At 50.3% G+C, this 23,936-nt stretch overlaps 1 protein-coding gene across 1 annotated transcript in view; it reads right to left on the minus strand.

The window, feature by feature from the left end:
* Positions 1 to 23,936, minus strand: part of Tead4 (TEA domain transcription factor 4) — an 81,370-nt gene that overhangs the window by 5,137 nt on the left and 52,297 nt on the right. Inside the window, exons 5-12 of the mRNA XM_026788071.1 lie at positions 23,599 to 23,663; positions 23,261 to 23,323; positions 19,310 to 19,438; positions 18,152 to 18,195; positions 17,642 to 17,697; positions 14,388 to 14,527; positions 13,473 to 13,646; positions 1,048 to 1,188 (exon numbers count right to left, since the gene is read on the minus strand). Of these exons, the coding sequence (XP_026643872.1) occupies positions 1,048 to 1,188; positions 13,473 to 13,646; positions 14,388 to 14,527; positions 17,642 to 17,697; positions 18,152 to 18,195; positions 19,310 to 19,438; positions 23,261 to 23,323; positions 23,599 to 23,663 (812 nt within the window). The remainder of the gene's footprint in view (positions 1 to 1,047; positions 1,189 to 13,472; positions 13,647 to 14,387; positions 14,528 to 17,641; positions 17,698 to 18,151; positions 18,196 to 19,309; positions 19,439 to 23,260; positions 23,324 to 23,598; positions 23,664 to 23,936) is intronic.

Here is a 23,936-nt window from a genome sequence, read left to right on the forward strand (position 1 = left end):
GGGTTGGGACCCAGAAGCAAAGCTCCATTCCCAGGTCCTGCCGGGCATGAGTGGCTGTCAACCCCAGGTAGAGAGGACACCATCAGTTCAGACCTACATGTGACCAGGCTGACATCATGCAGTGTTAGCACACACAGGGTCACAGACTTAAGGGCCACTGGTACCCTGGGGTGCATGCAGGCTTTAGGGTCATTTTGTCATTCTCATTACATGATAAGACCAGACTGTCACAGCTATTGGGATCAGGGGGTGGTGAAAACCCAGTAATTTCCTTAGAGAAAAGTGGGGACTGTTAACAGAACAGGAAATGGGGCTCAGGGGAGGTACAGGGATCAAACCCAGGTCCTCTTAGCTTGTGCTCACTGCCTGCCTTTGACAGGATGAGTGGCGGAGAGGCAGAGAATTCTGCCCAAGTGTAAGGTCTCCAAGGCACTCCAAAACTAAAAAGCTGTGCACTGCTGGGCTGCCTGGGAAGGGGGAATCTAAAGACTGTCTCAAAATGGGGGGTTGTGGAGGCAAAGGGCTGTATAGCTCGATGGTAGAGAACTCGCCTAGCAGATACCCAAACACCTGGAGACTCCACAAACTCCACATTCATGCAGTAAAAAATGAAGCGAACAGACCCTGAACATCCTGCCTCTGCCTCTAGAGAGCTGTGTGACCGAGGAAGGCCATTCCTATCCCCCTCCCTGGCCCAGCTGTCAAAGACACAGATGGATTAGGGAGAAATCCTTGGGCTAGCCTGTGCGTTGGTCCTGCTCTAGAAGGTGTGGGATGCTTGTAAGGAAGGCTTGAAAGGGATCCTGACCAGAAAATCAAGCCAGGACTCCGAGGCACAGGATTGACAACTAAATCAGTAACTTATTAGACACAACTCAGTAACTTATTAGACACTTCACACCCAACCCAAAACACGTACTTCCTGAAGGTAAAGGAGGTGCATAGGGCCCCCACCCTCAGCAATCCTGCACCTGGGCAGGGGAGCTCCAGGGAAACGGGGCACGCAGGCCACCCCCTTCGCTGCTCACCCACTGGGTGGCCTCCTACCTCAACTTTCTCCACCACTTGCTTGCCGAAGGAGCAGACCTTAGTAGAACAAGTAATGATCATGTTGTCCAGGCTCTCGTACTGGCTGGACACCCCATAGAAGGTGCTGCCCTCATCGTCGATGTTAGTATTGAGGTCTGCCTGCCGGAGAAACAGGAAGATGTGGTCGTGTTCAGGGGTCACGGTGCAGGTTCTGGTGAAGGGACTCTAGCTGGCCTCAGTGTGACAAACATGGCTCTTGCAGGCTTTGCCCTTCTCCCCCATTCCCTCTGCACTGCTAAAAATCATTAGATTACGTCCTGAAGGCTATCCCCAAGGTCTATTCCCTATTTGGCTACTTCCTCCTCCTGAGGCTGAGGACCAAGGTCCAGCTGTCAAAGTATTAAAGGACAGCAATCTGAAGTCCGCTCACGGCTGCCCTAATTAACCTGTCCTAATTAACACCTCATCCTAACACTAGGTTTCCCCCTTTCCCTTCATTAGCTGTCTTTCGCCTACGGGGGCAGTCTCCTCTGCCTCCTCTCTCTCCAGAGGCAGGATCTGTTCTCCAGGAAAAAAATATCCCTTCCCCCTCCCCTCTCCCTTGTTTCCTTCCCCTTCTCCCACTTCCTCTATCTCCTGTCTTTGTCTCTTATTCCCTGCCCTTTGTGTTCCTGGGGAAAATAAATCTCCTTTGTGCTGAGAACTTGGTCTTGAGATATCTTGGGCTGATACCAATCCCTTCATCTTGGACAAGAGAAGAGGACTTGAAAAGAATGGGGACAGGACTTGGGTACAGCTCAGTGGGAGAGCCGGCTGTTGGCCTGGAAGGATCAAAGAGAAAGAAAAAGAAGAAAGAAAGAACACGGTACCCAGCAAGCATAGGAAACCCTCTGCCATCCCCCACATCCAGGCTCAGTGTAAGTCTGGTTGTTTCCCAAACAATGAGAAACGAGTTCACAGCTGTCCACATGGGAGCCAGGCAATTAGTTCTTGGTTGGATATGGCATTAATTACTTTAGAGTCACTGTGACTAAATACCACACACAAACAATCTAAGGAAGGTTTATCTTGGCTGTCCTGTTCCCTCCTAGCAGGGAAGACACAGCAAAACAATCCCATCCTGACGCTAAGACCACGAGATAGTGGCTGTTCACATGGGATGGGAAGGGAAGCAGAGAACATGAGCCAAAACTAGGAGTGGGTATAACCTTCAAGGACTTGCCACTAGTGTCTTATTTCCAGCAGTAAGACCACAACTCTTAAAAGCTCTGCAGCCTTCAAAACAGAGCCACGAGCTAGAAATAAGCATTCCAAAGGCAAGTCTGTGGGAGACACTGCAGATTCAAAGCATACCCCTGGTCCAGAAAGGTTCGTGTCCATCTTCTAATACAATAACATATAGTCAGACGTGTCCAGAGTGCAACGTCTCTTCTCAGGCAATCTGAGCTATGAACCCTGCAAAATCAGTAGGAAAACTGCCTACTTCCCATTCATCCTAGAACTGAGTAAACGTTCCCATGTCGGAAGCAAAGCAGAGCAGCAAGAAACTCAGGCACTGGAAAGACAAGGACGCAACCGTTAAGAGCACTGGCTGCTCTTACACAGAACCTGCACTTAGCCCCCAGCCCCCACGCTGGGCAGCTCGCGCTCTCTTATGTTCTCTTCTGGCCTCTGTGGGCATCTGTACAAGTGTGCTCACCTATACACGGAGATACACGTTAAAATCAACTCAACAAAGTAAATAGGAAATTCTGTGGCTCCTTATCTGGTATCCAGGGCTTACAGTGACATCTGTACTCCAAGAGCTTGGGCGTTCCAACCCCTATGGCTCTGCCATTTGCAGCTATGGCCTCCCCCGTGAGCTGGCTCTACTGGGTACCTGCAGCTTTCTTCAGAGACACCCCACATCGCCACCATCATCAATGTCCTGGGGCTTCTACTGCAACTCAGACCCCCTCCACGTGTAGCGTGCACAGGGATGCCTCTCAGAGAACCCAACCCTTCCATACATTGTGTGGCCTCACGGGTTGTTCTGGAACCCCATGCCCCTGTATGCAACTCATGCATTCGTACACTGGCAAACCCAGCAAACAGTGGGTGGTGGCAAGTTTTGCTGCTAACTCAAAGGGTAGCTGGATCACCAGAGATCATGGCAACAGTGTCCTCTGAGTGCCTATGTGGCTGAACTTGGTAAACATTCCCAGAAAGATACCTCTCAGCTTTTTGATTTGGGGTGTTCTGCTGTTTTGGGGTGTGTTTTATATTTATTTATTTTAGGTGTATAAGTACACCCATGCCAGAGGAAGCATGTGGAACCAAAGGACAACTTTTGGGTACCAATTTCCTCCTTCCGCTGTATGGATCCTAGAGACTGAACTCAGGTCCAGGTCGTCAGGCACGGAAGCAGGTGCATATACTTTCCAAGTCATCTTGCGGCCCTAATCGTTCTGATTTTAAGGAATTATTTTTTTAATTAATTTATTATATATGTATATATAAACATGTATTTACCTGGCTGGGCTGGCCTGATTTGCTTGACGTGATGACCTCTAACTCTATCCATTTCCCTACAGATGACAGACAGCAGACTGATTTATTTTGAGACAGGTCTCACTATGTAGGTCTGACTGTCCTGGAACTCATCCTGTAGACCAGCCTGCCTCTGCCTCCCAAACGCTAGGACTGAAGGCGTATGCTACTGCAACTGGCCAGAAGTCTGATTCTTATGGGGGGGGCGCTTCTTCATCGACCACAGAATGCAGAGGTAACTGCCACGTGGACCAGAATGCAGTGTGAGCTGCCAATCACAATGTGGGTTCTGAGACCCCACAACTCTTCTGCAGATTTAAGCACAAGTGACAAGCAGTCTTACTCGTGGCCGCTAGGTGGCACTCTAGCACTAGTTTTCTCTGCTTTGCCTCTTCCTTTCAACAGCAAAATCTTTGTGTAAACTGACAAGGAAGTGTTAATTACCCTGTAACTAATTCATGTGGCAGGGAAGACGTGTAGTGTAGGCGCCTTTGAGAGCCAGGCACACACTACTGAGAATGACCAGCCTTTACCACGATGGATGAACACAGCACGCTGAGTGAGGAAGCAATTATGGAATGAAATGAAGAAATGTTTTTTAGAATATCTTAGTTGACTGTGCATGGCTCAAATGGAGCCATTCTTTGGGAGGAAGGAAAAACAAAGCAACAATTACAACAGCATCCTAGCCAATGTTTAGCCTCTGAGACAAACAATCCCTCTTTCTAAACACTCTCCTTTCTCAACCCAGGATGGCTTTCTGTCTCCCCACCCTGCCGCAGCCACAATCCTGTGGAGGAGGGCAGCTGGGGGTGGGGCGGGGCGGGAGAGGAGCACCTGTGAGTCCTGGAGGACGTGGGTCAGCCATGGTCCAAGGTCTTCCTCTGACAAATGAGGTGAACAAGGACCTGAGCCCAGATTTTCTCCCACTTTCTCTGTCATATGACCTTCCTAGAGGGCCACTTCGTCAGACTGGTCTGAAAACATTGTCATGAGACCCAACTGTCTGGAAAGGTGGAGGCACTGGGGGATGAGGTCAGGGCATTATAAAGTGACAATACTCAGATGATGAACGCAGTGGCCATTAACCACACAGACCCTCCCTACCCTCATGGTGTCTTTGAGCCGAGATCTTGTCATGTAGCCCAGGCTGACCTCCACCGTCATTCCTTCTGCTCCAGCCCCCTAAGCAGCAGGATCACTGGCATCCACCTAACTTGTGCATCCTTCCATGACACTTTGTAAAAGTGTTTGTTTGTTTTGTGTGTGTGTGTGCATGCGTGAGGGTTGTGCACGCAGAGCTCAGAGGACAACTTGCATGAGTCCATTTTCTCCCTCCAATATTGTGTTCCAGGAGTTGAACTCAGGTCATCAGATTATTGCCAAGCACCCTTCCTAACTGAGACATCTGCTGGCCTTTGTGCTATCTTTGAATCTTTGACATCAATTCACTTTTATTCCTTAACTTTACCCTAAGCAATGTAATCACGAAAACTATTTTTTTCTCCTCTTATATAAGCCAAATGAACTAATAAATGTCAGTGGACATAACACTTACAAGACCTCTCTCTGCACCACACTGGCAACACCCGATACCAGAGAGCTCCTCAGGCCACACACAAAGGCAGCCTCCTGTGTCTGCACCCCATGCCTGTGTGGCTTGCCTAGGCAAAGGTCCATAGGGTGCAAGAACCTTGTCCTTGGCAAACCTCACTAGGTGCCTGGCACACCTGGCCTTTCAGGAAAGATTGCATGTAGCAGCTCCACTTCTCAGCTCTGGGAGGTGCTGATAGAGGGGTCACATCCCTGGGTACATCAGGGTTACTCACTCCTGAGTTCCGGACCCCGCCGTGAGCCCCCCATCTCAAATACACCCCGGCTCTTCAGCCGTTACTTCCCATCCTAGGACCCCTTTAAAACACCCACACATAGCCAGGCAGTGGTGGCCCACGCCACGGCTCCCAGCACCCAGGAGGCAGAGGCAGGCAGATATGTGAGTTCAGAACAGTCAGGGCAACACAGAGTAACCCTGTCCCGAAAAACAAAACAAATAAACAAACAAAAACAGAAGAAACATTCATCCAACCACAGCCCCGCATTTCTGGGGACTGTAGAACAGAAAGAGGCTAAGGAATATCTGTATGCTCTAATGAAAAAGCAAGATTATCGAGAAGGATGGGAATCCAACGTCACCCTAGAATCAGCCCTGGGCCCGTGATGCACAGATCTGGGAGAGGTGGCCAAGGCGACACAGAGGACCATCCCACGGTATCTCAGCTAGACCTTGGGTTCCAGGGTCCATCTGGCTCCACCAGCACCTTCCAAAGCAGCTGTAATCCAGGACAGCTGTCCCTCTCAGTGAGCAACCTTCTGAACACCCCACCCCTCACCCGCCCTATTCATAGCTGGTTCATGGGGGTGGGCAGCTCGTGGGCTGGGCTTGGGACAGGTGTGAGGGATCAAGTGACTGACAAATGAGCAGCCTTGACTGTCGTGTGCTGGTATTTGTCTGGGAGGAATGTCGGGCCCAGAGGAGAACGGAGGACTGGATGGCAGAAAGGCCTAGGGAATTGTCCTGTTACCCAGCTCCACCCAGTGTGCAGACTGGTGTCCCTTTCCCTGTCCAGGACAAGCAGCCTCTGTTAGTTTTCACGAGGTTCTGGGGGATGGGGTTTACATATCTCAGCCCTTACTTCAGTGGGACTGCTCTCAGAACTGGGCCTTAAGGGCTCCACCTCCTCCTTTGCTGCACCTTGCTGCCATCTGCACTGGGGACAAGCCCAGACACGCTGCAGGACCACCACCACAGCCCCTCGGTGTGAACAGACACTCTCAGGGGGTGGGGGGAGGCAGCAGCTTGGACAGAGGAAAACAAAGTGGCCTCTGCTCTAGACAGGTTCTCATCAGCTCCCCAGCACCCGGGAAGCAGACTAGGCAAACAAAGGAGGAGGAGGAGGAAGGCTGGCTGTGAGATAGGCAACTTTCTTGCCTGGACAGGTTTCCTTCCTAAGAGTCCACAGCAGACAGTGGTAGGAGGAGGGAGCGGGACAGGGGACTGCCCATGACTGATTCACACTATTAGCAAATGTCCCTCACTACATTTCTCTGCCTTTGAGCCCCTGGCACATGAGGACAGACGAGGATGGCTGCTAAGCTGCCCTGGCCTCCCATGCCCCCTCTTCTGGGTTCAGCTCAGCCTCCCTACGGTGACTGTGCTCGGGTTGCAGTGAGAAGAGGAAGGGCAAGGTGGCACCTGAGCCCCCAGATTGGAGCCCACAAGAACAACTGCTGATCTTTAAGCTGGAAAAACAGAGGCACACAGAAGCCAAGACTCCCTCAGGATCCAGCTCTCAAGGGGAGTGCCTGCATCCCTTCGGGACAGCTGGGCCCCAAAGTCAGCTGACCTGACACACTGTGAGGGCTCTCCTAATGTCCACTGTGCTCCTGGAAAGTCCACACTGCCCTGAGTCCAAGGCCCACTGTGGAACTCCCCAGAGTCTGTGCTGTTCTAAGGCAATGACAACACGGGCTGTTTGCACAGCCATGACCAAGCAAGTCTGCAGACCAGCCCAGTCCAACCGCCGGTGTCCCAGCTGTCCCCTGGGACAGTTCCCAGTTCCCCACCAGTGTTCCCTAAGGGAAGGCAAAGGAGTAAAGGGGCCCGGTAAGGAGGTCGAAGGAGACTCAAGTTTTACTTCCTCCTGGAAGGAAGACTATCATATTTCCTGGGAGACTGGTCAAGAGCTAGAAAAAGAGCCCAGGTGCTCTCCTCTGGGAGTAAATAGTCAGAGCTAAGTCTGCCTTCCTCTCTGCTATCAACCGGCATTCCTCGGAGCCTTTAGAGAGAAATCCAGAACCTTTCCCCTGGCCAGGGATGAGCAGCATATCTGTGCCTGGGGGCATTCTGTTATCAGGTCGGGTGGCCTGACTCTGGAGCCACACTGTTTGGGACTATAGTCTGGTTAAGTTCGGTGAAACTGTTTATCCTGACCATGCCTCAACTTCTCCTCTGAAGACAGGTTATCAACTTTATTCACCACTGAAGGCTCGGCAAGATTCACAAATGAGAACCCATGTGACCAGTTGACATGAGTGACCTATGACCTTTCAGTCTTCCCAGAATATACCAAGAGTGACCACAGGAATGATGGAAGCCCACCCAAAATGCAGGCCTCAGACCCAAGCCCTTGTCTGCAACACGAATTTCCCCAGTTTGTGAAATGGAGATTCTAAGATAAACCCTACCCGAAATGCGTCTCGTAAAATAAAAACTATTGCCTCCAACTGCGCTAGGGTGTGGCTCAGCCACACAAGGCTTACCCAGCATGTATAGTACGTGTAGTACAGGGATCTCCTTGCACGTGCAGGGCCCTGGGCTCCCTATACCCAGACTTAAAAAAATAAATAATAAAAGGGAACTACCAGTCAGTGAGGAAGGCGCTGGATGTCTAGTCCTCCGAGGCAGTACGCTGCTAAACACATCATACCACTGCCGGCTGAGCCTCCCTTCTGACTCCAGTCACATCCCAAGGGGAGCTGGGCCGGTGCTGAGTCACTAGTCACCTCACTCTGGAGGGGAACCCAGGATCCCCCTAAACATGTCAGAAATTAGAGGCTGCCCGTATACCACAGAGATGCTGACTGAAGCCCCAGCAAAACCGCTGAGCTCGCACTTCCCTGGTTCATCCGGGCAAGGTACAGCCACACCAATAAATACACATCGCACGGCACGGGACTTTCGAAAGGACCCCACAGCAAGCAAAGAGTTCTTTCCTAACGCTTGCTATGTGGAGAGGATGGCTGGAATTCCAGTGGCCATGACCTTGAGGACAGTTGCCGAACACTGGTACACTGAGGGTGACGTGACTTGGAGGGAGGACTCAGGCTACGGGGGTATCACAGAGCAGTCAAGACCATCCCTGGAGGCTCTAACCCCAGGCTTCCTCTATACGAATGAAAAACTTGACTTATGGGGGCTGGAGAGATGGCTCAGAGGTTAAGAGCATTGCCTGCTCTTCCAAAGGTCCTGAGTTCAATTCCCAGCAACCACATGGTGGCTCACAACCATCTGTAATGAGGTCTGGTGCACTCTTCTGGCCTGCAGGCAGACACACAGACAGAATATTGTATGCATAATAAATAAATAAATATTAAAAAAAGAAAAAGAAAAACTTGACTTATGCACTGATGCTCTTTGGGTTTTGGATAATTTGCCCTTAGATGTAACACTGAACTAATCCAGAAACTAGAAGATAAAATAAGGAAGTCTCTAGAAAAAGAGACCAAACAAATAAACTGGAAAATATAAAAATGACACTGGAGGGGCTTGCCTTGAAAGAATCTAGAAAGTAGAAGATAAAATAAGGAAGTCTCTAGAAAAAAGAGACCAAACAAATAAACTGGAAAATATAAAAATGACACTGGAGGGGCTTGCCTTGAGAGCCTCAATTCAGAACCCACACAGAAAAGCCAGGCTCCAGGCTTCATTGTCATCCCAGCTCTTGGGAGGGAGAGGCAGGTGGATCCCTAGGGCTCTTCGGCCTAATCAGTGATCTCCAGGCCAACAAGAGACAGGCAACACACAAATACACTGGTGACTCTCACCAGCAAAGGAGGACTCAGGCTCCTGGGAGAACCACTACAAGTTTGAGGGCAGCCTGAGCTATATAATGATTTCCGGGATAGCCTAGGCTATACAGTGAGATTCAGTTTCGACTCCCCTGCCCTCCCCCACCCACCCCCAAAAAGCAAAAAAAGCACAGAGTCAGGGAGTAGGGTAGTATTGGGGACTCAAGAAAATAAGAGAGAAAGACGTGGTCAAAGAAATAACAGATGGAAATGTTCACAAATAGAAGGATTCTAATCTTATGGTTATTGTCTACCAACTACAAAGCTGAAGAAGAGAGGTAAGACAATATTACCCAGAGATCATCAAGGTGAAATGAAAGAACACAGAAATCGAGGAACTATGAAAACCAGAGAATAAAAAAAAGCAGGTCATATAATTCATAAAGCAGAATGGCTCAGAAACACACACCGGAAGACGGGTGCAATGTATTTACAGATGACTGCTGTACTTACTTCAGGTGTAGTGGTGGACACTTGGAACCCCAGAACTCAGGAAGTTGAGATAGAAAGACCCTGAGGTCTAGATCAGTCTGAGCTATACACCAAGACCCTGTCTCCATGAATGTGTGTGTTTGGCCAGAAAGTACTCCTCTAACGTGTAAAACTCATGCGTTCAATACCTAGCACCAAGCAAAAAAACAGAGAAAATAGTCTTTGATTTACATTTTCTATCATATATAAGCGCCTCTCCCCCTATCCCCCCCCATACACACTTCAAACAGTTAGAGAGGCATTTATAGCCTATGCTGGCCAGTTTTGTGTTCACTTAACGCGAGCTAAAGTCATTTGGTAAGCGGGAACCTCAGCTGAGAAAATTCCTTAAGACTGGACTGTAGCCAAGCCTGTAGTGCATTGTTGACTGATGTGGAGGGCCCAGCCCACTGCGGGGGGGGGGGGGGGGACACGGGACACACCATCCCTCGACTTGAGTCCTAAATGCCATAGGAAGGCAGGCTGGGAGAACAGTACAGCCAGCACTCCTCCAAGGCCTCTGCAACAGTTGCTGCCTGAGTTCCCCAGATGAAGGACAAGCCCTAAGAAGAAATAAACTCCTTCTTCCCCAAATTGCTTTTGGCCATGGTGATTATAAAAGTAACAGAAACCTGAAGACATAGGCCTTGTGGGTTTTTTTTTCTTGGATCTTTCTTTAGCATGTGTTCCAAACAAATGAGTCCGGTACGCCAATAAGGGATCCCAGAGAGGCTCAGGCTGACAACTACGTAACTACCGTTTTACTCAGGAGCAGGGAATTGAGGTTCCCAGGAAAAAGATCTCCAAGGGGAAGAAGGGACTAATAAGATAACTGTTGTTTGTATCTAAACAAATAAAGCTTGTCTAAAGGTCAGAGTGCAGAGCTAAGACAAACAGGGCAGGGACTGATGGCACACGCCTTTAATCCCAGGACTCTGTGAGTTCAAGGCCACCCTGGGCTACACAAGAATGAATCTGTCTAAAAGAGAAACAGAGCTCACACAAAGGGAGGCAGGAAGGGATGTGGCTGGGCAGAGAGAGGAGCAGGAGGAGACAGGGGCTCAGTGCACTCTGGAGATGCAGTCTGAAGCAGTCAGTCAGAGGATGTGGTCTGAGGACAGGATCACCCCTTTGGTCTGAGCAATGGTAGAGGTAAAAGGTCTCTCTAGTGGCTGGCTGCTCTGCTTCTCTGATCTTTCAGCTTTCACCCCTAATATCTGACTCCGGGTTTTTATTGAGAACAAGTAGAATTCATGCTACAGATAACAGCTAGAAGTATTCAAAAAGACCATTTCCTCTCTGTTTCATGTGGTGTCTTATGGAGCAATATGTAAAATTTAAGAATAACTTCATCTAAAAATATTCAATTTATATACAGAAATCCACTTACAGGGAAAAGAAAAGGTACATAATAAAGGAAATGTAGTCATAATACAATCTTTGTCTCGTTGGTGACCAATCTACATTGTCAAACAAAATTCAAACACTACATGGCTAACTCATTCCATGTGGGTAGATTGAGGTGAAGGGAAAGCGATATAACATGGATGGTTTTTATTTTAGAATGCATTAGTTATGACAGTTAAGATACAGCAACCTAAATGTTTACTAACACAGGATATAAAATCTAAAAGAAGCCTAGGAGCTGGAAAGATGGCTCAGCAGTTAAAAACACTGGCTGCTCTTCTAGAGGTCCTGAGTTCAATTCCCCACAACAACATGGTGGCTCATGACCAGCTATAATAGAATCCAATGCCCTCTTTCTGGCATGCAGGTGTATACGCAGATAGAGTGCTCATATATGCAATATACCTGGAAAAATAAGTAAATAATCTTTAAAAAAAACTAAAAGAAAATTACAATTTACCAGTCTGGGACTTAGGAAGACATTAACACAAGAATCGGATATTTTTCATTATTAAAGACTCTTGGAGTCTGGAGAGATGGCTCAGAGGTTAGGAACACTGACTGCTCTTTCAGAGGACCCTGGTTTAACTCCCAGCACCCACGTGGCAGCTCACAACTGTCTGTCACTTCAGTTTCAGTGAATCTGATACCTGACATACATGTAGGCAAAACACTAATGAACACAAAACTATAAAATTAAAAAGGAATCATTAAAATTAATAACATAAGTATGAACACACTTATTTAAAGTCAATGAATCTTCTGCAGAGAGCCAGGAACTCAGGAAGGGAGAGCAGGGCTGGGGTAGGCATTCCTAGGTAGGGCCCGTAAGCCAGCTGGAATACTGTGTACACGTTTACTGTCAACATTCTCTTTCCAGAACAAGAAGCTTCCAGATTACCAAGAGGCTTGGGAGCAAAGTAGGCTGAGACAATCTTGGTGGAGATAGAAAGAGGGGCACTGTGGGACTGGGGTGTGGCTCGATGGTAGAACATTCATCAGCCAAAGCTGAGATCTTAGCCGGGCGATGGTGGCACAGGCCTTGAATCCCAGCACTCGGGAGGCAGAGGCAAGCGGATCTCTGTGAGTTCGAGACCAGCCTGGTCTACAAGAGCTAGTTCCAGGACAGGCTCCAAAGCCACAGAGAAACCCTGCCTCGAAAAACAAAACAAAATAAAGCTGAGGGGGCTGGAGAGATGGCTCAGTGGTTAAGAGCATTGCCTGCTCTTCCAAAGGTCCTGAGTTCAATTCCCAGCAACCACATGGTGGCTCACAACCATCTGTAATGAGATCTGGCGCCCTCTTCTGGCCTTCAGGCATACAGACAGAATATTGTATACATAATAAATAAATAAATAAATATTAAAAAAAAATAAATAAAGCTGAGATCCTAAGGCTCCAACCCCAGTGCTACGAAATCAAAAAACAATCAGCTAAGTGGAGGGTACTCCAGCATTGCTAACTAAATAAATGAAAGAAAAACACCCAGGTGGTCCTCTGGAGTTAGCGGAAGCCAGAGGGAGCAGGAAGACTTCAGCCTTGGCCTCCCAGGTCTGGAAGAAGATATGGAAAAAGTTCCATGTCTGAAGTTCAGTCAGATGCATGAAGAACGTTCCGCCCTTATCATCCATCAGCCTGGTCCCCCCGTATGTCCTTTCTGGGTGTCCTAGGCCCTGGAAAGAAGCTGTGAGGGCAGCCCTGCCCCTTCTAGTCTCAGAGGATAGCGCCTTATAAATTGGCTCTAGGCACCCAATATTCACTGAGGACGGCGGCAGAGGTCAAGTCTGTAGACAGGACCCTTAGAGACAGACATGGGTGTTTCCTTTTGGGTGGCCTGGGCTATGGCAGCTGCCATCCTTAGCTACACTCCTCTTTTCAAACCTCTGCACAGCCCAAGCAAATTCACAGCTGGAAAACCAGATGGGGGCCAGCGTCAGACCCAGAACCAACAGCTCCATGTGGACTCTTCTCCCATCCCTCAGGTTTCCTCCCAACACGACCACCTCCTTAAGACCCCAGTTCCTGATCGGGACGCTGCCACAGAAACCATCAGACAAAAAGCCTCTTGGGTTAGGTGGGATTCAGGAAGGTTCTACCACAGTATGCTGCAGGCCATGCTGTAGGCCATGCTGTGTATCGCCAGCACAGAGAGAAAGGGAAAGAAGACAGGAGAGTAGGCAGAGGGAGGAAGAAACGAAACACAGGTCTCCCATCATCCCCCGCTGCTCTATGGCTCTATGCTCTCACGGCTACGTTCTGGCACTCGGCTCCCACCAGCAGTGGCCTCTGGTGTGTGTTCCCTGCCACCCCGTGTCCTCACCTCCCCCACAGCGTGATGTCCTCCTTTCCTCCCAGCTTCTCCACCATCTCAGTGCGCTGAGGGAAGGAAGAAGAGGCCCAGGACTTACCCAGAACTTCACAAGGAAGAAGGCGTTCGAGGGCCCCCGTTCAAATAGCTCCTTGAGGCCCCCCTTCTTCTCTGGGAATTTGTCATAGATCTGGCGGATGTCCACGGCTTCGAGGTAGGGGTCACTGTAGCTTGGGCTCGACTGGCTGATGTGCACAAACAGGTGCTTGCTGTACTGTAGGCAGAAGAACAATCGGCCTGAGCGCGATGCCATGGGTAGGTAGAGAGACAGCTGGACCACCTGCCTCACTTAGGACCTGGGGCAAATCGCTTTGCCTCTCTCTGGGCCTCAGTTTCCTCAGTGGAAAAGGGGAGACAAGATGGGTCAGGGGCAACCTGCTGCACTCGGCTCGTTTCCCAGAGGATGTGGACTACACACCACAGACTCCTCAGCTTCCTGAGCACCCCTCAGAGCCAAGGCGCCGAGGGCTGGGGGAGGGGCAGGGTTGGGGGGAAAGGACACTAGACTAAGAGGAGAGGTAAGAGACAGGGGAGAGGCCTGAGAGGGAGAAAGGAAGTCAAGAAGGGTTGAGGTGGGAGACCTGCAGAGAGCAAAGAAAAGAACAGAGCAAAGGAGGAGGAGGCAGGCGGGCAAGGGGAGAAGAAAGAACAAGGAATCTATTAAACCCTGATGGGAGAAGGGGAAGAAAGGAAAGAAAGCAAGGTGTGGGGAGGCACGGTGGAAGGTTAGACCTCTGGGCCTGACGAGCTACTATGGAGGCAGGATTTCCAGGGGTGGGAACCCATTGATTTGGGACAGCAAGCTTCCCAAGATTTGAGGCCTACTTTGAGGACAGGGCCTGTGGGATTGGGACCTATTCTGGTCCTTCAAGATAAGGGACCTACAGCAGTGGCAGAGCCTCTGAGGTTGGGATGGTCTCTCTTGGAATAAGACCGTTGGACATGGGAGACATACTGTGTCAGGATCTTGCTGGCGCTCCAGGAAAGCAGAGAACTCCAACATCCAGAGCTTGGAACTGGCCACACTGCGGCCTTGCCATGGGGAGGCTGGCGGTGCTGAGGGCGACGGGGTGGGTCCTGCAGGAGACTCAAAGCCTGTGTGAAGGGAGAGAGACACGTGGAACCTGCCCCTACTTGCCCTCCTTGCCGGTGTCCTCAGTGAGGACTGGAGAAAACCAGTGAAGTGTGCCCGGCGGCAGGACAGGGCCTGTGAATGATCTGGCTCAGTGATCCCAGGCTTCTGCACAGGCCCTTGCTTGGGGCAGATGGATTCTGCACAGCCCAGGTTGCCTGGAAAGCTGCCAGAGCAGGCACTGCAGGACTCTCGCCCTGGGGCAATTTCTAGTCCAGGCAGGAAGAAAGCCAGCGGAACCAACCAGCACAATAATCGAGGCTCAGGGAGCAGGAAGCTTCCTGGAAGGCCCACGGTTGCCTTAAACCCATAGTACACCACCTATGAATAGGGTTCTAACACAGGCCTAGACCAGCACAGATAAGAGCGTGCCCCTGGCACCAGAGAAGACTTCTTGGTGCCCCTGAGGCTAACCAAGGTGAGGCTAAAGGAAATCTTGAAGTTTAAGTGACAAGTTCTTAGTGAAGATGGGGAACGGGTACCCCAAATTGGGAAGCATCAAAGGTAAGTGGGGGATGGGGGTGGGGGCAGGGGGCGAGGGAGCTGAGAACCAGCTGAGGGAATCTGGAAAGCCTCAACTTCACTGATGAGCAGGTCTGAACTGGTGGTTGGAAATGAGGCTCTGTAGTCAGCCTGCGAGGCAGGCTAACAGGGTGGATTCTATTCCTGAATTAAGGCAAGTCAGTGGTTGAATTAAATGGGACTGGGAAGCTGTCAGCTTTGCAATCTTTTTTTTTTTCCTGGTAATACTGGAGATGGAACCCTGCCTGGAGCAAGGAATGTGAATGAAAATTCCTGAAAAGAAGCTTGTCTGGCTATAAACAGAAACTCCTAGAAGGAGTTTCTGGGTCTGCAGAGACTGATGGACCGATTGGAATTTCAGTACTGTGGAGAGACCGGAAATGTATAGGTTCAGAGGCTAATTACTTTATCTTGGCTAGAGTGAGCCTTCTGGGACAGCCATGCCTTGACTCGCTCTGTAGCTGAACTAACACCTCGGATAATAAACAGAAACTTCTTAGAAGCTATTAACTCAGCAGAACACGAGCATCTGCCAATCCAAGAGCTAGGAATGTCATCACACAGCATCCTGGACCTATAGAAGAGCTCTCCCATCTCGCTGTGCCTGCTCTGGTGTACCCACCAGCTTATTTTAAAGTTGCCTTGATTTAAGACTTTTTTTGTTCAGTGAAACTATGAAAACCCTGTGAAATCATTTCTACAGAAAAACACAGAATTTGAGGTAACCTAAATCTGTGTTCCCAGGCCAATGTCACGCACAATAAACTAACACAATAATATATCTCTCTCTCTCTCTCTCTCTCTCTCTCTCTCTCTCTCTCTCTCTCTCTCTCTTTCATTTATTTATGGTTTTTTGAGAAAGGGTTTCTCTGCAGCTTTGGAGCCTGTCCTGGAACTAGCTCTTGTAGATCAGGCTGGTCTCGGACTCACAGAGATCCACCTGCCTCTGCCTCCCGAGTGCTGGGATTAAAGGCGTGCACCACCACCGCCTGGCTCAGAATAAACTAACTCTTATTCCATTTAAGATGAGAACTGTGGTTTTGATGCTGACAGTACTCTAAGCAGGCTCTTTACCACTGAGTTTGACAGCTTTTTATTCCTTCTTCATTGTGAAAGAAAAGTGGGACAGAGGGGGCCACGTTAGAGACAAAGTCTTCATGAATCAGGTTTTCTGGAAACCTGGTGGCCACTAGTACCCCAAGCAGAAGCAGTGAACTCAAAAGGAAGACAAGAAAAGAAAAAACAGTCCAGAAGAGTGGCCAGCCACGCTGAACACACCAGCTCATGCTTAGTGCAGCTGCCAAATCTTTCTTCCCTTCCTTACTGCAGCACAAGGGCACCCAGGAACTGCTGTGTACACAGTAAAGAAAACCCACAAGGATATGCAGATACCAACTGCAGGGACACAGACATAGCAGTGAAGAACATCCTTGCTGGACAGAGGTCTGCTGAGCCCTGGGTGGACAAACAGAGGGCACCTAACCTGGGAGGGCCACGTAGGAGGAACCATGGCCCAAGAGGAGCAATCTAGCCACTGTCCAGAGGCAGAGTAGGGAGCACAGTGGACAGGACCAGGGAACACAGGAGCTGAGGCTCAGGAGCCCTGCAGATCTGCTGCAGGGCTCAGATCGCATCATGAGGGCACCACGAGGCCAGAGAACATTTCAAGCCCGGAAATAACATGGTGAGAGAGATGCTTTGAGAATCTCTGGGAGCCAGGTAAGAAGCAACTGCGGTATTTCAGGCAACAACTAGGAGAATCTGAGTACAGACTGAATCAACATGGACAGAGGGACGAGAAGAGAAAAGAAGACAGGACATGAGGACTGGACCCAACTCAGTGATGCTCCCAATGGGGTGAAGAAAGCAGTGAGCAGACACCAGGTGTGGCAGGAGAGCCTGAGACCCCACAACCAGAACGTCACAGCTGGTCAATCTCCACGCAAGGCTGAAAGTTTGACCCGGGCTGCAGTGTGGAAGGGGCTGAGGGAGCCTCTTGAGAGGTTGTCAAAACTGGTCCACTGAGGCCTGAGGGAGGGTCCAGACCAGCAAGCTGCTTCTGTCACACTGCCCAACAGCACTTTCCAGCCATCAGGGTCTCCTGTGCTAGGGAGGGATCAGGCTTGCAGTGTCCCTCGGCTCCCAGCTAAGAGGCAGTAGGCAGCTCTCCAAGGGGGAAGCCTGAAGAGCCAGCATATACATCCTACAAGAGTGGCCTGGGGACATAGGCACTCCCTTCCAGTTTTGTGTCCCAGCCAGCCCTGGGCACAACTGGCAAGAAGGCACCTGGCATTGCCCCAGAATGCCATGGCACCTGTGAAGGCAAGGCACCTGGCATTGCCCCAGAATGCCATGGCACCTGTGAAGGCACAGGCACCTGTGAAGGCAAGGCACCTGGCATTGCCCCAGAATGCCATGGCACCTGTGAAGCATGGCTGCAGCATGCTGACTAAAGGAAAGAAATAGAGAAACGTGACATCATGACATCTCACAGGACCCGGGTGCTCAGAGCCACTAAGCGGGACACATAAGCAGATCAGTTACCAGCTACCTACCTGGCAGAGGCAGCGGAGGCTGGACAGTATAAGCGTTTTGAGAGAAAGGTTTCACACTGTGGGAGAAAGGAGAGAGAAGGCATCAGCCACTGGGAAGAGCTGCAGGGTAGGCTTGGCCACTGGTGGCCCCAGCAGGCATTGGCTTCCAGCCTCCTCCCCTGCCAATTCCCTCAGGTTTTGGTTTTGAGTCATGGAAGCAATGTGTCTGTTGGGGCAATCCACCTCACATCCTCTCCCAGGCCAAGCAGATGTCTCTTTGGGTATCAGCTTTAGAGCCCCTCCTTTACCCTGTCCAGATGAACACTTCAATAAAAGGCATTGCAGAGTATGGACATTGCAGACTAAGCAAGTGACGTCTGGGAGCAAAGCCTTATTCCTAAAGTCAAGGCCGATCTCGTAGTGTAGCGGGCCTCCCCCTGCTCCACCTCCCAAAGCCAGGCTCCATTTCCTAAAATTCTAGGTTTGAATTCAGTTCAGGGAGTGAGGGGTAGGAAATCAAACCATACTCACTCGTGGGATGTTCCAGGTTGGCCTGGCAAAGCTCCTTGCCAAAACTGTGGAGGTAAAAGGTATAGACTCAGCTTGGCTGTGCTGTGCACAGAAGCCCACGAGGATTGTGAGAAGAGTCTGTAAGACCATGCAGGCCTCCGGGTGTAAAAGGAGGAAGGAAGGAAGCCAAGGCCTCTGTTTAACTGGCTGAGGCTACAGACAGCAGCTACAACAAGGTGTGTTTCCCTGTGCTCCCCGGGAAAAGCCAAGTTTTGATGGTAAATGGCCCCAGTCACACCAAGGAGTGTTCCCCTGTGATCCCCAGAGAAAGCCAGGCTTTGTGTTCCCCTGTGCTCCCTGGGGAAAGCCAAGCTTGCTGACCCCGTACTTTCTCCCTCCCATCGAGACTCACAGGATTCTTCAACATGTAAGGTTCTGAGGTCCTAATGTGAAGAAATCTACCCAGGGGCTTAGTGGTAGAGCGTGTGCTTAGCTTGCATAAGGTACATGGCTCCCACCTTGAATACCAAAAATGATACGATCCAAGTGTCTACACAATCATTTTACGTCCAACCTAACTAACACCCCAACTAGTGCCCTCTGACTCCCTATGAAATAGGATGGCGGAAAGGGCTGTGGAATTCAAGACATGTCCCTTCCCCACCAGCGAGGACGGTGCAAGTCGGGCATCTTGAAGAGGTTATATGACAAGCTTTGGAAGGAGGACCGAAGGAGGACCATTTCTGGAACATTCTACAAGTGTGGCGATGCAGACAGGGAAGAGACTGGTCGTCAGGCTGACAAAATCTGAGCACGGGTTTGTCCCTAGACAGCAGCTCTCTACACAGAAGGTGGGCTTTGCTGGGATGCTGAGCAGGGTCAAGGGTGAATGGTGGCTATTTGAGAACCGAATAGTCAAGTCAAAGCCTCAGGATTTGGCTCCAGTCACTGGACTTCTGGCCACCTGGCCAGCTAATGAGAGCAGCCTCTTGCAGCTCTTTAAAGTCTGCTGTATTGTTACGGACCTCAAACAGCAGTTCCAGCAACAGCCCTGGTTTAGAATGAGCTCTGGGAGGGCTCAAAAGAGAGGGACTGAGATTGGCCACTGTGCCCAGCTCTGAAGAAGAGACAGAGTGAGGAGAGCTTTGATGGCCTCTTGCTCTGGGTTGCCCCACTTACCCCTGAGATTGCTGGGTAGCCAGGGCCCCGGGCAAGAGCCATTTTATTGTGGAAGGCTGTGGCGGAGACGATCTGTGCGGACGACATGGCAGCCATGCTCTGCAGGGCCTTGTTCTTAGCTGCCTGGTCCTGGGAAGACACGGGAAGGGAGGACCTTAGCAGGGCTGCCAGCCAGGCTCAGGGAAGGGTGATCTGGCCTTGGGGTCAGAACAGCTGTCCAGCGCCGGTAGCCAGAGCTGGGGACCAGATTTGAGTTTGTGATGTATTAACGTGCTGGTGACTGAGCAGGGGGCTCAGCTTCTCTCTCAAGTTTCCTCATCTGTTGTGGAAGCCTAAAACTGACTAGAAACTACACCAGACTGACTGTCTGGCTGCCCTCTCTCCCTCCCTCCCTCTCTCCTGCCTCTTTTTAGGGCTGGGGATGGAACCCCAAGCTTCAAGCATGTGCTCTACCATTGAACCCACAGCCCAGTTACAATCGTTATAAAATGGAGACTAGTAGTGAGTCAGTATTTCACAGTAAACGAGAATGTGGTAGAACCAAGTCAGCCTTGGGTAAGAGAAAAATTAAGACTGGCAACTACCTCGGTAGCTTCAAAGTCTCCAGGGCAGTCTCCCTCAGTCCACACAGCAACTCTGAGGCAGGATGCAGTGTAGTCCTGAGAAATGCTAGTGCACTTTGACCCCTAGGAGGGCAGAGGCTCAGGAGGATCCCTCTTAGAAGGTGAAGATCTGGGGCTCAGAGAATTTAGCCTCAAGGCAGTGGTCCATGCTGTGGCTCAGAAGTGTTCCCCTAAGCTCACAGGTTGATGGCTATTTGGAGATGAGACCTATGGAAGGTAAGTAAGTCACGAGCATGAGCCCCCATGATGGTGTTCGTGGTCTACAAGAAAAGGAAGACTGACTTGTGCTAGCTTCTTCTCTGGGTGGTGGTACCCTTCCCCATGTTTTAATTCCCCAAGAAGGCCCTCACAGATACTGGATAGATGCTACAGCCGTGTTCTCAGACTGTGGGCTGCAGAAGCATTTATTATTTTTTCTATTAATTCATTGTTTGTTTTATGTGTGTAAGTGTTTTGCCTGCATGTATGATGTATATATTGTAGTATGCACATGCCTGGTGCCTACAGAAGCAAGAAGAGTTACAGATGGTTATGAGATACTTACTATGGTAATCACAGCAATTAACCGCTGGTCTATCTCTCCAGTCCCATCAGCATCTATTCGTTAAACTTCTCTCTTTTATTTTTCTTTCTGTACAGAGTCTGGGCCTAGGACCTTTGCACATGCTAGGCACCCACTCTACCACAGCAGTAGCTCTCTTCACAGCCCCTAGCTCTTGTCTTCAGGGTACTGAGGCTTGAACTCGGGACCTTACGCACACTACAGAACCCTACCCCTGAACTATAGCACCAACCTCTTTTTGTTTAAATTTTTTTTTTTTTTTTTTTGGTTTTTCGAGACAGGGTTTCTCTGTGGTTTTTGGAGCCTGTCCTGGAACTAACTCTTGTAGACCAGGCTGGTCTCGAACTCACAGAGATCCACCTGCTTCTGCCTCCCAAGTGCTGGGATTAAAGGCGTGCACCACCACCGCCCGGCTTGTTTAGAAATTTGAGATAGGGTCTCACTGGAATGCTCAGGCTGGCCTTGATCTTGGATCCTCCCAAGTAACTGAGATTGTACACAGGCACCATCGTGCCCAGCTCCCCTCTTTTTAAAGACAGAGGCTGCCGTATAGGCTGTTCTCAGACACATGAGATGAGTGATCTTCCTGCCTCAGCCTCCAGATGAGACTACAGGCACGTATGATCATGACTACTTTTTTATAAATAACTACTCAGTCTGAGGAATTTTTCCATCATCACAGTAAAAAGGACTAAGACACAGCAGGCTGGTACAGAGAGGGTCATGCCAGCCAAACGGGCAGTGTGAAAGTGTTAGGATGTGCCAACAGTCAGTACTCAACAATGCAGGACATGGAAGCCATATTATGGTCCCCATCAGCAGGGAGTGGGTGAAACTTGTCACTGGCACCCTCACCCCCTGTCCTTCTGCGGTTAAAGGAGGGCCTTGTTCTCAAAGGCCGACTCTGAAGTCATTACTTTCAGGAGGAAAAGACATTCCCGGCCAGCCCTCCCAGGCAGACCACATCCTCAAGGCTGCTGAGATTAACAACCGCATCTAGAGAGCTCCATCCGTTCCATGCCAACAACATGTGTCCCTTCCTGTATCCTTAATCTAAACAAATGACAGGGCTCAGGAAACCACATCCTCAATATGTGAGCCGGGAGGAAGGGGAAAGGACATCGTAAGGATGACATCAAATGGCCAGACAGCAGGGTCAGGAGTCGGGTATTTTCCAGTTGAAGGGGACCTTACCACAACACCCTGTCATTTTGTAGATGAGAATACAGAACAGGGCTCACGAAGGGTGCAGGACATGACCATGAAACAGAGATGGGGTACAACAAGCCCAAGGATTTCTGCCCACCCTACTGTCCATCTCAGAGCTTAACCACTGTGGTCCCAGGAGCCTCAAAAGCAGGACAGAGTCCTCAGACCAGCTTCTGAGGAGATGGAAACACATGACTTTAAGAACTTTAAGAAGTTCGTGGCTTCTCTTGATGCCTGACTGGAGGCCCACTTGTCCTCAAGTCTCAAGTTACAAACAGACATGTGATTCCATGAAGCAAATATGGACGGTAGAGACATCCCAAGGAATAGAACAGTTCCCTAGACTCTCTAAACATAACATGGCTATTCGGTCCTTGCTGTCACCCTCTGGGATCTCAGTGAGTCAGAGGCAGACCAGAGAGGGGACATGAAAAGTCAGTGGGTCTTTAGGGTTGGGGGTGTTCCAGGGGGGAACCACAGCTGCAGGCAGGCCAGCTGTCCTGGGAACAAAGGATGGGGTGCTGAGCCACAGCTTCAGGGTGTGGAGGGCAGCTGGGCTGAGGGCAGGAAGAACAGTGGGTGTGGCTTCTTAGGAGGCAGAGGTCTGTGGTTCTACCTCTGGGCCATGCCATGTAAGAGGTAATAGACAGGTCTGATGGTGGTGGTACACACCTTTAATCCCAGCACTCAAGAGGCAGAGGCAGGTGGATGTCTGAGTCTGAGGCTAGCCTGGGCTACAGAGTGAGTTCTAGGACAGCTAGGGCTACCCAGAGAAACCCTGTCTTAAAACCACCACTACCACCCACCTCCAAAAGAAGAGGTGATGGACAGGACAGTGTGAGGTGATCCAGCCCAGCAGCTTTTAAACTGGGCTCTGAGGCAGTACAGAGTTCTTCCTTAGGTATGAGAGACTGCTCAGGAGTTGGGGTGCTAACTATGGGAGTTATGGTCTACTCTTTGCCAAACTGGCTACAACCAGAATGACCCACTGGAAGGCATAATGAACTGAGATTTTGTTTGAGAAAATTAAAACGAAGAGTCTCATTGCTTCAACAATGATGTATTTACTGGTCTAATCCAAGCATTCAAGCATTAGGCCTTCCTCCCAAGTGGCCAGATGATGGAGAATTCACTCATTCCTAGTGCTCCCCAGAAGGCCTGGGCCCAGAGTCCGGAGGACTGTCTTCCTAAGAGGACCCACATGCAACTGGCCTTACACTGAAGGGGGTCTGGGGAGGGGATGGAAGTGTCATCTCAGAGAACACAGAGGGAACAGAGATGCTAAGTGTGGCCCTTCAACACTAACTCCCAGGTCAGGCCCAGCAGGAGGCCATCACCCGTGTACGATCACCCGTGTACGTATACACAGATCTACAGAGAGGCCACAGGCCTAGACCTGACTGTCCTTAATGGCAAAAAGCACATAGGCTCAGCACAGTGGAAACCCCTGAGCCCACAGGGTTGACTTTCCCAACTGGAAAAAGAGTCCCAGCTTCTGGAAAGCCCCACTGCCCCCAAGTCCCAGGGTTCCCTCTCTGCTGACACTGTTTTCCTCACCTTGAGTTTGGCCTGGATCTCCCGGGCTTTTCGGCGGGCAAGCACCTGGATGTGGCTGGAGACCTATTGTAGAAAGAGAGAATTCCTGTCCTTACCTCCAGACTGCTTATGCTTCCCCAACCCTCAGTCCTTGTGGGGAGCTCACTCCTGCCTGGCCCAGTTCACTGTGAGCCCAGCAGTGCTGCCCAGTGAACAATGTGCTTCTTCTCCCCCTAGTACCCTGGAGAGGGAGTTTGACTCTCTAGAAAAGGGATGGACCCAGGAACCCAGATGAGTGGGTGCCACTTCTACCCCCATGGGCGTAGGTGTGGTGGGTGGGGTGATCTTTCCGGCCTTACCTGCTTCCTGGTGCGGGTCTTCCCTGTGCGGAGCTTGATGTAGCGTGCAATCAGCTCATTCCGACCTGCAGAGACACCCACAACCTCTCAGTTAGGAGCATTTGAGAGTGGGCTTTTCGCTCTGCCCACCTTGGGAGGGACTTGGAAAGAAGGCTCTGCAGTTCATTCTCTCCCGCCCTCTTTGAGCACAGGGACATCCCAGGAGTGAGAGGAGACATCAGTCTTACTGAACAAATGGGCGATTTGACAAGAATAGAATCAGGACACATGGGCCACTGCCACTCTGTCCAACCTCATCCCACAGTGGCTGCTTAAACACTGTGGCCCCTCCCGGGCTT

Source organism: Microtus ochrogaster, unplaced genomic scaffold (assembly GCF_000317375.1).
Source record: "Microtus ochrogaster isolate Prairie Vole_2 unplaced genomic scaffold, MicOch1.0 UNK1, whole genome shotgun sequence".
Classification (NCBI taxonomy): Eukaryota; Metazoa; Chordata; class Mammalia; order Rodentia; family Cricetidae; genus Microtus; species Microtus ochrogaster.